This window comes from Asterias amurensis, chromosome 13, assembly GCF_032118995.1.
Source record: "Asterias amurensis chromosome 13, ASM3211899v1".
Taxonomy (NCBI): Eukaryota; Metazoa; Echinodermata; class Asteroidea; order Forcipulatida; family Asteriidae; genus Asterias; species Asterias amurensis.
In genome coordinates, this window is record NC_092660.1 from 14,092,352 (window position 1) to 14,106,397 (window position 14,046).

At 39.8% G+C, this 14,046-nt stretch overlaps 1 protein-coding gene across 1 annotated transcript in view; it reads right to left on the reverse strand.

The window, feature by feature from the left end:
- LOC139946599 (metalloprotease TIKI1-like) overlaps nucleotides 1–8,000 on the reverse strand; it is a 44,221-nt gene extending 36,221 nt beyond the window's left edge. Inside the window, 3 exon segments of the mRNA XM_071944298.1 lie at nucleotides 6,251–6,805; nucleotides 7,402–7,555; nucleotides 7,557–8,000. Of these exon segments, the coding sequence (XP_071800399.1) occupies nucleotides 6,251–6,805; nucleotides 7,402–7,555; nucleotides 7,557–7,648 (801 nt within the window). The 5' untranslated portion in view covers nucleotides 7,649–8,000.
- Between the last annotated feature and the right edge of the window lie 6,046 nt (nucleotides 8,001–14,046).

Sequence of the window (14,046 nt, forward strand, 5' to 3'; positions counted from 1 at the left end):
GCACAGTTATAGGCAAACCCGAAGAGAAGTCAATGGTACAAATTGTGAACTGCCAACATTTGCAACTGGAAATCAGGAAGATTTTGTACAACACTTAGATATATAGCCGGATAGGCCTACATTCAACACAATAGAGAACAGTCCAGAATCAGGGAGATTTTCAAATTTGTTCATCAGAACATAGGAAAGATTGTTATATTTTAAAGGAAGTGGACACTATTGGTTATTACTCAAAATAATTATTGGCATGAAACCTTACTTGGTAAAGAGTAATGGGGAGAGGTTGGTAATACAAACATTGTAAGAAACAGCTCCCTCTGAAGTGACATAGTCTTCGAGAAAAAGTAATGTTCCATCAATTTGATTTCGAGACCTCAGATTTAGAACTTGAGGTCTAGAAATCAAGCATCTGAAAGCATACAACTTCGTGTGACAGGGGTGTTTTTTCTTTCATTATTATCTCGCAACTTTGGCGACTAATTGAGCTCAAATTTTCACAGGTTTGTTATTTTATGCATATGTTGAGATACAGAAAGTGATAAGACTGGTCTTTGACCATTAACAATAGTGTCCACTGTCTTTAAGGGAACTGAAAGTACAGTTTCTCATAATGTTAAAAAAAAACTCTTAGATTGAAACGAAAACTTGAATATTACCATCAATTAGGCTACCATCTGTTACTCCTATTGGATACAGGAAACTATATAACACTCAATTTTTCAATGGTCTGTGTACTTTTCCAAATAAAACACGATGTCCACAGATTTATACTAAACTAACACAGTTTGAAGATTATGATAGTAGAAAGCTTCCCTTGAAATTTTACTCACTGAGGTGCTGCAGTTTTTGAGAAATGAGTAAAACAAATAATTTTCGTCTCAGTTTTAGCATGTAAAAACGTATTAACCAGTTATGCTATGGTTATGGTATAATATCATAACTGGTTAACGGGATTTTACATGCTAACAAATCTGTGGACATTTTGATAAAGTACCCGAATCCTTTAAGCAAAAAAGTAACTTAGCCAAGTACAACAAAATTATGCTTACTACAATAAGCTAACCACTCAAAATACTACGTCATGGTCACATCATTGAGGAAGGTCACATAAACAATCTGTGACTGGTGGTATCCTGCTTGTTGTTGCTTAGCAGAACATTTTTGGCTTATTAAGCAGCTCTATGAAATTGGGTTCTGGTCATGTCCTAATTGGCAGATATGACTGCAGCATTTGCTTCAGGGTGTTGCTAAGGGTGACCCTACGCTTCAATGCTTGTTAACAAGGTGGTCACAGCCGCTAAATCAAAAATAACCTAATAATAATAACCCATACACAAAATACTTTATTGCAATGAAAGATGGTTTTATATGGAATTGACAAAAGCTTCCGAGCTGTCACTCAAAACAGACTCTGTGTACCACTCAAGCCTACAAACTACCAGGAACTGGACAGTGGACACCAAACATCTGGAAGGGGTCTCCAACAATTTGGTTTTCTGTGGAGGGTAAATTGTTGCCATGCTTAGACAAACAAACCAAGAGAAAAGATACTAGGGCACAACCTTAAGCCAACAAGGTTGATGGCCTCCAATGAACCTAATTTATGAGTGTACAGAAAGAACAAGTACTAGTAAAGTGTTAGTGGGTACATGTGTCACCCTAATTCAACAGAGAATGAATTTGGAGCACTTTTGATATAGAAAATAGAAGTAGCTGTCAGCTGATGAGAACTGGTTTAAAGCTTAAAGACAGTGGACACTATTGGTAATTGTCAAAGACTATTCGTCTCACTTGGTGTGTCTCAACAAATGAAAAAAAACCTGTGAAAATTTCAGCTCAATTGGTCGTCGAAGTTGCGAGGGAATAACGGGAAAAAAAATGCCCTTGTTGCACAAGTTGTGTGCTTTCAGATGCTTGATTTCGAGACCTCAAAATCTAATTCTGAGGCCTCGAAATCAAATTAAAATATTTTAGTAAAAAAATAACTTCTTGCTCAAAAACTTTGTTACTTCAGAGGGAGCTGTTTCTCACAATGTTTTATACTATCAACAGCTCTCCATTATTCATTACCAAGTAAGGGTTTTTGCTAATAATAATTTTGAGTAATTACCAATAGTGTATAGAAATGCAAACAATATACAAACAATAACAAGTCTGTGAAAATTTGGGCTCAATTAGTCATCAAACTTACAAGGAAATAAAGAAAGAGCATGCTCCTTCCTTTTTATAACTCCATGTTGAGACCCGGAGTGAGTCGTTTATCACAATGTTTTATTTTATCATGTTACCAAGTAGTTAATTTTGCTTTATATATGTTGAGTAATTACTGCTGGCAACAGATCGATTGACATTGAAACTGTTTTTGTTTTTCCTCCAACAACTGCAGCCAGTGAAAACGAATGCTTGATGTGTACAGTTTCTTTCACCAAATAAAGGAGATTTGTCTGAAATAAATTACTTGGATACAAACAAATGAATAGAATCTTTGCTACATACAAATGAAAAATACCACAAAGTCAAAAAATCCCTTTAAATCCAGAGCAATCGCAGATCTAGAGTTCAACTTTCAACCGCTGAAATGGATTTTAAGACGACTACAGAAAGACCACAAAGTTGTTATACTTCCAAACTCATCAGATTTGCTTTCTTGCCCCAATAAAACTAGACCATACCTAACCTGATAACCTTTTTTCTCTCTCTTGCTTTATAAAAAGGCTCTTTAGAACTCGGGGTTTGGACAAACAACAAAGTTGGGCCCGAACCAATTGACCCTTTTTGAGTAGAGGGCACTGGGCTGAAAAGGAGCGGTTAAGGGTTAGTTGGAACAGTGGGTCTCTCGGACCTAGATTCGAGTTATTAGGAGCAAGGGTGTTGGGTTTCATTGGGTGAAAATTCCCACCGTTAATTCAGAAATTTGCACTGCAACATGTTCTAATTTTTGTGGTGGGTATGTGTTATTTGGTGTTGGAGGTGTCGAGGCTGGTATTTGGTAGTCTTTTTTTGCTGGCCTCAATTTCAATTTCAAATTTGGAACATACTCCTTAGAATTTGTAGGAGTTATTCGTTCACTAAAACATGCAATTACACTGTGTTGTAAATGAGTGAGGAGGGATAACAACAACATCAATTTGCCTCTGATGCAACCAGTGGAACCTTCAGTCCCCCATTTGGAGTTTAAAATTTGGTTAAACAAAATAGCGAACTGTGCTCTGTGACTGTCATGAATTTACACTCCCACAAACACACAATTTCAAGGGATTTATACAATGATAAATTATATTCTACTCTAAAAAATAACTGTCCAAAACCACACTAAGCTTTGTTCCTGTAGGTCTAAAACGTTTACTCAAACATGTGTTTCTAACAAGACCAGAATCAAAATGTCCATCCAAGTGTTGAAACATTTTTGTGTACTTTGGTTTCATGGATCTAAACAAATTGTTAAAGGCAGTGGACACTATTGGCAATTACTCAAAATAATTATTAGCATAAAACCTTTCTTGGTGACGAGTAATAGGGAGAGGTTGATGGTATAAAACATTGGAGAAACGGCTCCCTCTGAAGTGCCATAGTTTTTGAGAAAGAATTTGATTTCGAGACCTCAGATTTGGAATTTGAGGTCTCAAAATCAACCATCTAAACGCACACAACGTGTGACAAGGGTGTTTTTTTCTTTCATTATTATCTCGCAACTTCCAGGACCGATCCAGCTCAAATTTTCACAGGATTGTTATTTTATGCATATGTTGAGATACACCAACTGTAAAGGCTAGTCTTTGACAACTACCACTAGTGTCCACTGCCTTTAACAACCATTAGTGAGCTAACCAATGCAAGGTGGAACCCAGCATCGCGTTTCCATTGTATGTAGCTTACGGTGTCAAGAGCTTCAAACATCTATTATTATGCAGCAGTTGAATAAATACAAGAATCAGCTCACACATTTGTTTCCATGACAACCACACCAGACCAAGGACTGAAGAGACAGTACACTCACATACAAACACAGTCAGTAATCAAGGGAGCCTTCCCCAAATCCCTTTCTCTAATCATGGGTTCCCCTAATCCCCTTTAATCAGCTGGTGAGCCACAACAATAAACAATGGCTGGGGGACAGCGTTAATGAGGCAAGGATGGTGCCAGACACCAAATGAGTTGATAAAGACTGGCCAGGGAGGAGCCAGGGAGGGGGGCGCTATAATCCAGACCATTAATCCGCCATTTTATAAAGACATAATCCAGTTTGGGTTGAGAAGCCATACTGGAGAAAGTGATGGACAGGAAGATGGTCTCTGAATCATTGATGAATGATGAAACACAGTACCAGATGGTACCGGCAGCCATTTTGTTTCTCTTTTCGTCTGAAGGATAAACATAAAACCAAACTGGCATGTCTGGGCCGAGCGGGTAAGAGCACATGCCTAAGCTCTGGTGTTTCTCATCAGCAAAGAATCGGTGCTAACAGAAGATGGGAATGCAACAATTCCGTCAATCGTATTTCACACCGATCGTATTTCACGGTAATCAGGGAATTTTTTCTTGAATTTTTGCTTGGAAAAATATTTTCCATTAAATTCAAGAAATAATTAAATGAACAAAATGTCTACATTTCTAAACATATTTTTTGTGTTTTTACACATACATCATTACCCCAAAGCAATGTGAAAAAAAACCCACAAAATAACTTTGGTGGGATTTGAACCAAAAACCCTTCTAGAGTTGCAAGTCTTATCACTAGCGTTAGACCACCGGGACATGCCTAGTAGCTAGTATCCTATACTTGAGAGAGTTTAAGCGCAATGATTTTTATCACTGATGCAAATTAACACATAATATTTGCATAATTTCTAGAAATGGTGTGCCCTACAATGACTTTAAACCCTACAATGACTTTAAACCACCATTATTCAATAAAAAGAAAAATTAAAAATGGATGCAATTATAATGATGTTATAGTTTATAAGCAAGGTTGAGAATGTTTTTTTGTAAGCAAATTCGTCAAAAATGAGGCTACAAGTCACTCTTGGCAAGGGGCTTCAAGAAAAAAGTATCACAGATAAAAATAAATTTGGGGAGCTCAAGGCATTCCATCAAGCAAGAAGTTCCAAAAGAGGTGAAGAAAATTGAATAAAGCTTTTGGAATTGGCAAATCAAGAATGTTTCTGACTTTGGTGAGAACATGCAGAAAGATTTGCCTTACATTCAAATACCCTAAAAATGGTCAGACACACGTGGCATATTTACCATGAAAATATCTTGTAAAAATATTTGCAGTGGGAAAGAGTGTTTGACATTGTTCTGAACTGACCTGCATTTCAACTTTATTGATGTGATGGTTCACCCTCCCCATCAAAAGTTCGATAGTACACTTCGACCAATAATGAAGTTGTGAGAATTCCTTACAAAACGTCTTCGACAATTTAACTCCCCTGCTAATGGCATTTGTGGCCGCTGAGGTAAAACGGCTTTGTGGCTGCCCCAGCCTGACAATAAGCACTGTAAAAGGTGTAATGAGTCTTTGTTATGGAGATCAATAATTCTTGATCGCAAAGTGCGGTAGCAAAATCGCTAAACAGAGCCACTACGAAAGAAGGAAAATGAGTGTGGGGTTTCAAACGGACGTGGTTTTTATCCAGAGATATTTCAGAGAAAATTCATGAGTAAGCACGGTTAGGATCGTGTTCTTGTTTGTGGTGATAACTCCAGCCCACGGACGTGAGGTGAGCTATCCCACCCTTCGTGCCATAAAGCCATCCCTAGCCCTCCTCTTTTATCCTTGCTCGTAATCGAGTTGTAAAGACGCGCTAATGCCAATGAAATTAGCGGAGTGGTGTCAACTTCATTGAAAACATTACACGGGCTACTGGCTCGAGATTTTCCTTCTCTTTTGTTCTCGTATTTCTATTCAAGCCGGGGCAGCATCAAGTCTTCGAAATTTCTTCAGCTCTTTTGAAATGGGGGGTTTGCTGTGACGCGCGTGGCGATCTTGTTGGGCATGGGGTATCGCTGCCTTGGTTTGCAAACGAAAACAAGAAGAGCAACTCTTCAGGAATTAGGAGATATTTTTAGGTGGAAAACAAAATATTTTGGGCTCTGGAAGAGTGGTTCTTTAGGAACTGTGAGATATTTTTAACGTGTGGGGTGTTTTTGTTTTGAGGGTATTGGAGAGTGACTCTTGACTTTAGGAGTTAGACGATATTTTTTAGGTGGGAGGGAATTTTATTTTGGCGGTATTGGAAAGTTTACTTACTTGTGTGAAGTTTAGTCCATTGAGCGGCATGCACTGCTCCTCAACTCGCTCCACAGCGCCTGTTCTTTTATTCATTCTCATGGCTTCTTGAGCAAGGAATAAGTCTAAGACAGGGATACCTCTCGATTTGATATCTGTCTCCGTGAGAGCGTTCACCATCAGCATCACCCATATGGGTCGTTTTCTCTCCCAGTTCCCCGCGATCGCATTGAAGAGATAGTCCGCGTATAGCCCTCTCCCCCGCTGGTCAGCCGTCATCCACGACGGCATCATCACCTTTACGTACTCGAGGTGGTCCCGTAACCTCTCGAATAAACTCCTGGGTAACACATCGCTAAGGTTCTCCCCATGGGGTAGGAGCTGGCAGTTCGTCAGCGTGGAGATGGTATAGGTATCCGTTAGATCCAATTCGAAGAAGATATTTTCACTTTCACCGAAGGCTTGCTTGATGTTGTCTGGGATATAGTCCCAAACACGTGTGTAAGGAACGTGAATTGTACCGAAGAAATATGCTGGGGTATCTCTCTTCACTCTCCACAGAAATGAATTAACGCCCTGTTGAAAAAACACAAATAAAACCACACCAAAATGGTAGTTCAACTCATGGAATACGCATTTACTATTCAGTGCCCTTGTAGAAATGCATACAGCCCTGGGGGTATACCACTCAACTTTGTCAGAAAGGATCGTACATGAATGGATTTTCAACACTGTTATTCATTCTGTGTTCTTTACACGAGTGGTGATGAAACTTTTTAAGTGTTACTTCTTACAATAATGTTCGCGTTCTGATGCTTTGCTTTTCGTGAATCTTTTTCTCTCCCCGGGGCAAAAAAAAACAGAAAAACTTCCGGTATCGGTCGACATCACACTTTGGTTGCTCAAATATTATTTGTGGAGTGTTTGTTTGTTTGTTTGTTTCGCAACAATAAGATAAACATTCATTTCCGCAAATTTCTTTTGAGCGTGCATGGGATTTCCAGCTGATTTACTAAGAAAACATTTTCTGCCCGTGTGAATGAAACAGACAACGGGGATGAAAGCTGTGTGAAAACAAAACAAGGTTTGGGGGAAATTCTTTGGAATATAATGTTTATAGTTCTAATTTTTTGTGTCATGATCTATGAAAAAAGATGCTTTAAAATACTCACATCAGTTGTATTACTGGAATTTTCACAGAGTAACTTTTCCCGTAGTCTCTCCACAGAGGCTGAAATCGGCCAGGGAAGTAGAAGTAGAGACACGGCAGGTATCAGGACTACAACAAGGTGTCCAAAGCAAGGCATTTTCCTATGATTTACTCCCGGCATTTGTGGGACCATCAATACTCGTTGACAGGCTGGATACAAGCGGGGCCAAGGTGTAGATCCGCCCGTGTGTTGTAAGAGCTTTGTACATAACGCATGCACCTGTCAGCCCAAGTTATGTTTACCGCAGGGGGATCTCTGGAGTTTGTTAGCGGGGGCACAGGGCGCGATCGTCCCGGTGGAAACTTCCTTGTCAAGAGGCACGGACTACGGAGCTGTTGGTGAACACACAGGAGAAAGTTGCAGTCTGTGTTTTGAGTGTTTCTTCAGGAAATCCTTGCTATGGCCATGTATTCCTTAGTAAGTATTAAAGACGAGCATCCCTTTTTTACATGAGACTTGTCACATCGTTTCAGTTCACGCATGGCCGTCACTTGCTAACGTTAGCCGTCCGTGTTCTCTGAGAGTCGACCGTGTTCTGCCGGCCTGTGCATTCAGGCGTTTTTGAAGGGTACCTCTCTTGCATCTCTACTATGCTACACTACAGCCACAGGCTTGCTACGCTGATTGGTGCACTAGTGTAGCAGCTATCTGAAGCCGTGGGGTGCGCGTGTATGTGATTGTGTCAGGCATGTATGCCAGACACGACTAGCCAGCCGCACTGGCTGGGTGGCGCTAAAACTAGATGGAAACTCAGCGGTTGCAATATTTTGCGGCTGCACATTTTGCGTCTATAATATTTTTTTTCTTCAAATGATGATGATGATTGTCAGAAGATGATTAAACAATGGAAGTAACTTTGTTTTAAGATCCTCTGCACTTTCAGGCCTACGATTAAAAATTGCTTAAATTGGACCTTGGAATGTTTGTAATTTTTTTACGATCAATGGCTGGGAAAACTTTTACGTTTGGGTGTTATACAAAGGTGAAATAAAGGCAAAATGTGATAGTAGAGGCAAACTATTAATTAATCTTTTCAACGTTTTATATTTTAAGAAAATAGAGCGAATATTCAATACTCTCTCTGTTTAATTTCACTTTTTATTATTTTGTGTGGCTAGAATAAATGTGTCTACATGTTCAAGTTTTCACTATTTTATTTTACTACAGCATTTCCAAAACTTCGCAATGCCAGCCCAAACGATATACATCAATTTTCCTCTTGATTATCTCCGACAGTTTTCCCCAACCTCCGTAAGTTGACAAGAATTAGCCATGCTTGAGTTTGTTTCAAGTTTTTCTCTCAAGTTGTTGTTTGCTTTTGTAACCTTCATAATATAATCCCGAAAAGACATTAAAAAAGGAGCCAATTACACAAGTTCTGGTGCCCACTGTTGTCCAGAAAAACTACCGGTAAATAAGTTCAGTATGACGGCAAAGAAGAAGTTGATGTTTCCTTAATGTACCGGCCTTCTTCAGTGAGTACAATCACAGTTGGAGATTCTTCATTATTTCTTGTTTGTTTCAACGACCTTGCAGAAAAGGACTGTTGCAATTTGCTCCTGCTGAACAAGGAGGCAAAGAAACTCTTAAAACATCTTGAGAACACTGGTGGCTTTTGTGAGACATTTGTGGAGGTTCGTCTGCGACTGGCCATGTCTCACGGTCTTTTAACAACAGCCTCGATTAGTCAATATGTGGTCAAAACATCGCGAACTTTAAAACACATGTCTTTCTTGCATTTCTCATAAAGATTCATTCGTCAGACAACTTATTTGAAGCGGCATTACAGTGTAAAATTTTGAATAGAATTAGTAACAATGTTTCGTTCTGAGATTGAGTTTATTCAATGTTGTGATAAGTGAAAGAATGGGCATACCAGTGGCAGCAGTACCAGTATCACCAATGCTGAAGGCCTATCTAATCTTCAGTTTTATCAGGGGAAGATAAGTTGCACTTTCACATATTCAAATGCATATTCCCAACACCGGTGTCGTCACATGGCTCAACAATTACCCAAACTAAAAGTGGTGCATATTAAATAGGCCTAATTAAACTTGATTTCAAAGTTAAAGTGATGAGGACATAAGGGGCCATTGCAGTGATTTTGTCAATAATGGTCGCCATGATTCATATGAAAGTTAAAATCGAATTCTTCCAAGATCTAAACATAAAATTGGACCCACCAACTCCGGATAACAACTACCGTTACCACAAGAGGAAATTGAACTGTGCCGTTGGCTAATTCTCCCCCACGTAAAAATCAAACCTAGCGTGATATTTGTATAGGTTCTATTTCACTTGAAGCACACCGACAGTCCCCCCTGAACACCCCCTTCAAAGTGGCGAAACACCCGGTCAACACCTCATCAAAGGCACCGCCAGACAAGGGCTCCTTCAAGTGGCAAGATTTTCTTCAAAGGAGATTATTTAGAATTTGACTTCGAGGAAGTGGAGGATGAGATAGGAGGCAGGAAGGAGGATTGGTTATTTGTTAGAGAAGAGGAGATAATCTCGTTATTGTTTGTGTGGAACTTTTGTGAGAGGTTTCAAACACGATCAAAACAAGTTTCACTCATTTAGGTTTGTGAAGTAAAGCGGAAGAAGTTTTTGCGATTAAAATAAAAGAAAGTAAATTAACAAGGCAGAAGTAAAAAGTAACGTGACAAGTTACAATGACTAACCGTATGCCTCTAATAAAAGAAAACTTCTGAGAAAATTGTAGGGACCAGGTATGACAAGGGCAGGGATCAGTACGCATACATTTTCCAAGCACTGTTTCCGAGTGAAATAAATAAATTGCCATCGCACAACGGGGTTATGGTCTCCTTTTTAGCATGCCCCATCTTGGTCTTTCGTTTACCACTGGGATAAAATCATAACATTTCTGCTTGGTTCATTGTTTTGTTTCCTCATCAAAGTTCGCCATGTATTGCTACGTGTGGGTTGCGTTATTCTGCATTTCCACATTCTCTCTTGGTGTTTTCAAAATGACCAATTGCTATAAGTTGTGTGGTAAAAAAAAAAAAAAAACCAATTGCTACTTTTGTGTGGTCTCTCAAAAAAGTAGGGGCCCAACGTGTTTTCTCTAACACTACCCACGCATGAATGGGATGCAGCTATGAATTGTGTCCTAACTTCTAAGTTTTCATGTAAATTATGCAACATGTTAAACATGCAAAAGGCCAGGGACCTTGTCCAAATTATGTCCAGCTCATTTACATTCTGGGGGGATAGCTCATTCAAATAATCATGGCGCTCAGATCCCTATCTCTTGACCTTTTACAAATACTAGAATTCGAGGAAAGAACACGTTGTGGAACTCTGGGGTTCATGAGGTATGTTGATCCCCGGATTTGTGATGGGCCTTAACGACACGATGGACGGCATAAGGTCCCAGGAGTATCACGGTCCGTGTCCAGCACCTCAAAATGTTCCGGTTCAGGAGCAAAAACTAACAGTCTGACCTGAAGTACATCAATTACGTCCAGCCCATAAAACTTTAGCAAGTCAACAAAAGATGATAACGAGTGGCCGTAAATTACCACCTTTCCGGCGGGTGGCGGCGAGTCGGTCAGCAGTCCGCCCAGATTGATGACATACACGGTGTACAAGGGGCCAGACTCACGGTCGTGTGATACACGCTTCGTGCAGAACGGTTGGTTTCGCGCCCAAACTTTTATATAAATGATTTGATTGGTAGGTCTGCTTGTTTCTAGTGGACTCTTCTAACGGTTTGCATCCAATTGTATTAATGTAGGCCTATTCAATGAGGTTTTCTGCACTTTCGTACAGGTCCAAAAAAGTGAACGAAGTGGAACTATACATCGCTACACAATTTGTTTTACTACGATGTTCCGGACGCAATTTTGTCCATGTACATCAAAATTGCCACTGTTGTAGTACTTTTCAACTGAGAATTTTGTTTTCTTCTAAATCGATTCAAACAAGGGAATCTTTTAAATTAAAACTAATGAGGATGTAAATTCTTTTCTACAGAAAACAAAAATTGCGTTCCGGACATGGTGGAAATCCTGGATATCAATGCCCTGTACTACTGTAGTGTCTTTCCACCATGTCAAACTCGGGATACCGAAAAAGCCCACTCACGGCGATTCGAGTTGAGGATCACTCTAACCAGAGTTCCCTCCCCCGCGGTTCGCTCCCGGATCACCCACGCGAAGCTCTCATCCTCCTCGCCTTGAGTGACCGGACGTAAACACAGAGACTAAATCGAGATAAATATTTACGGGTGAAGGGCAAACCATTTATCTCTGGACTCGTCCAGATCACGAAGTGAGAAAAGATGGGAACAAGATGTTTGAAAAGACATATCCACCGAAAGAGCTCTTTGTTCCGTTGTCCACCCCAAGGAACAATCCCAATTCTACATGGAACTATCACACTACGTGTGTAAACTAGGTTTTCTGCTTGTTCTCACCCAAACACTTTTGCTTTGCTGAGATGTAGAACAAAGAGTAATTCCAATAGCTTTATTCCATGTTCTGTATCTCTTTGAAACAATTTGCCTGTTGCATGTTTCCCTCCACACCAACCTGTTTTAAAAAGGAATATCAATTCCCACCTTCAGCCCCCCAATTTGTTTTCCATCTTGAATGTTTTCTTCTTGATAGCCCCAACATAAGAGTGGCCTTTCGCTTCTTTTTTTTTGGACCACCGAACTTGCATTAAAATTTAAGCAGGCCACCCGTTTTAATTAACCATTACGGAACTGAATTGAAAGGATTATGAACTGAAACTTGAAAGCGTTCATTCCTCCTCCAGAAAATACAGACGGACGTTGCTGTGGTAAAGAGTGACTTAAGCTATACTTTACTGATAGTTGTACATTGGTTCACAGGGGTCCGTTTGTGAACTCACGCTGGTCCACAAGCGCAAAGGATCACAAGAACTATAGAAGGGCTTTAGACGTGGAGCAGGGGGGTAGGTGATCGCTCACTTGCCACGGCAGTACATCAAAGCGTGGAGGACATCGATGGGAAAACCAGAGCCACCAGAAGGATGGGTTGAAGGTTGCTTATACCACAGAGAAAGTGTCCTTTCTATGTGTCTAGGGGGCTTTGCATTTCGTTCTTGAAGGGGCACAGCAAATTTCTTCTGGCAAGGGGCACTAAGGAAAATGCAAAAGTGTATTGGAGCTTTGCAAGGGGCAGCACAACAAAAACATGGGGCACCACAACGGGTGCCGTGGGTCAATTAAAGGCCTGGTGTTGTGGGGGGGGGGGGGGGGTCAAAATATCAGCAAGGCATTTTGAATAAGTGTTCTTATTGGCAACAGAACAGGCAGAGAGAGTCGCATGGTCTGACCAGGTAGTTTATGTTCCTGTATTTCACCTCTGTGGACAGTTCGATACCAGGACCAGAGTCTTGCATAATGGATTGGGTTTTTCAGTCCCTACCTGACGGCCTGGGTTTTCCCTAGAGGTATTTTCCTTCCACGTCTATCAGCTCATAGTGTAGACAGGCTCTTTTGTTATTGACTAACGCTGGCTTGGCGGTCGGGGCACCATACCCATAAAAAACATCAGACTGCCATATCAATCGATGATGTCATCGTCAGCCAATCACCGTGCAGGAAAACCATGCTGTATAATGGTTGCTTTTTTTCGTAACGTGGGTTTTGGACTACCGGTGGAAAAACATTGAAATTTCATTGACTTTTCTGCAAAAAGTTGGTGTGGTGTTCCCGTGAGAATGCTTTGCTGTTCAGATACAGAAACTAAACTGGCAAGAATCTGACCACTGGACCCCCTGTACTAAAATAACATGGCCTGACTGTGTGCTTCTATATTTATAAACCATTCCATGTTGTAATTTGGGAATCAACACAAGTGCGAATCAGTCAAAACAAGCACAATGTTGTAATGTGATAGAGAATGGAATGTGATCACTGAACCCCAGTAGTAAATGAAACAAGCAAGGTCTTGTAACTTTAAAGTAATGTGGTATTATAATTGATTTTGGAAGATTTTCCCAAAACACATCTTCAAACAATGAACAATTAATTGAAATACAAGCCTTCCCCCGAAAAAAAAAAAAAATAATTTATTGCAGAGAAGCAATCACCACAAACAAACATTTTAAGAAAAGTAACTATAAATAGTAAACTTGCGGATACAGCCAAGGGTAAAATGTCTTTTTGAAGGAGTATTGGCTCTGAAAATGCACTATATGAAAAAACAACAACTTTAAATCATAACAGAACTGCAACTGAAATATTTCAGTAAAAAAGCAAATTCATGCTCAATAATGATAATCAAAAACCTGACAAAACAATTAATGTGAAACTTGACAAAGTATTATCTCCTATGTTTTGAGTCTGTTTTAACAAAACAAATGAAAAAGAAGAAAAACCCACAACAACAACAATTTGTTTTAGTAAGAACTCAAACAATGTTTTATTTACACTTTTGGGAACCAAACAAAAAGTTGGTTAAACTTTGCTTTAATACTAAAAAGCATTAAATGTAAACCTTCCATAATCCATCAATGAATTCAGTCAAATACATGTTAGTAAATGTGAGGTCATCTGGTTTCACCCATTCAGACCAATGCTAACCAAACAGAGACTGAGAGGGCAGCACAGTC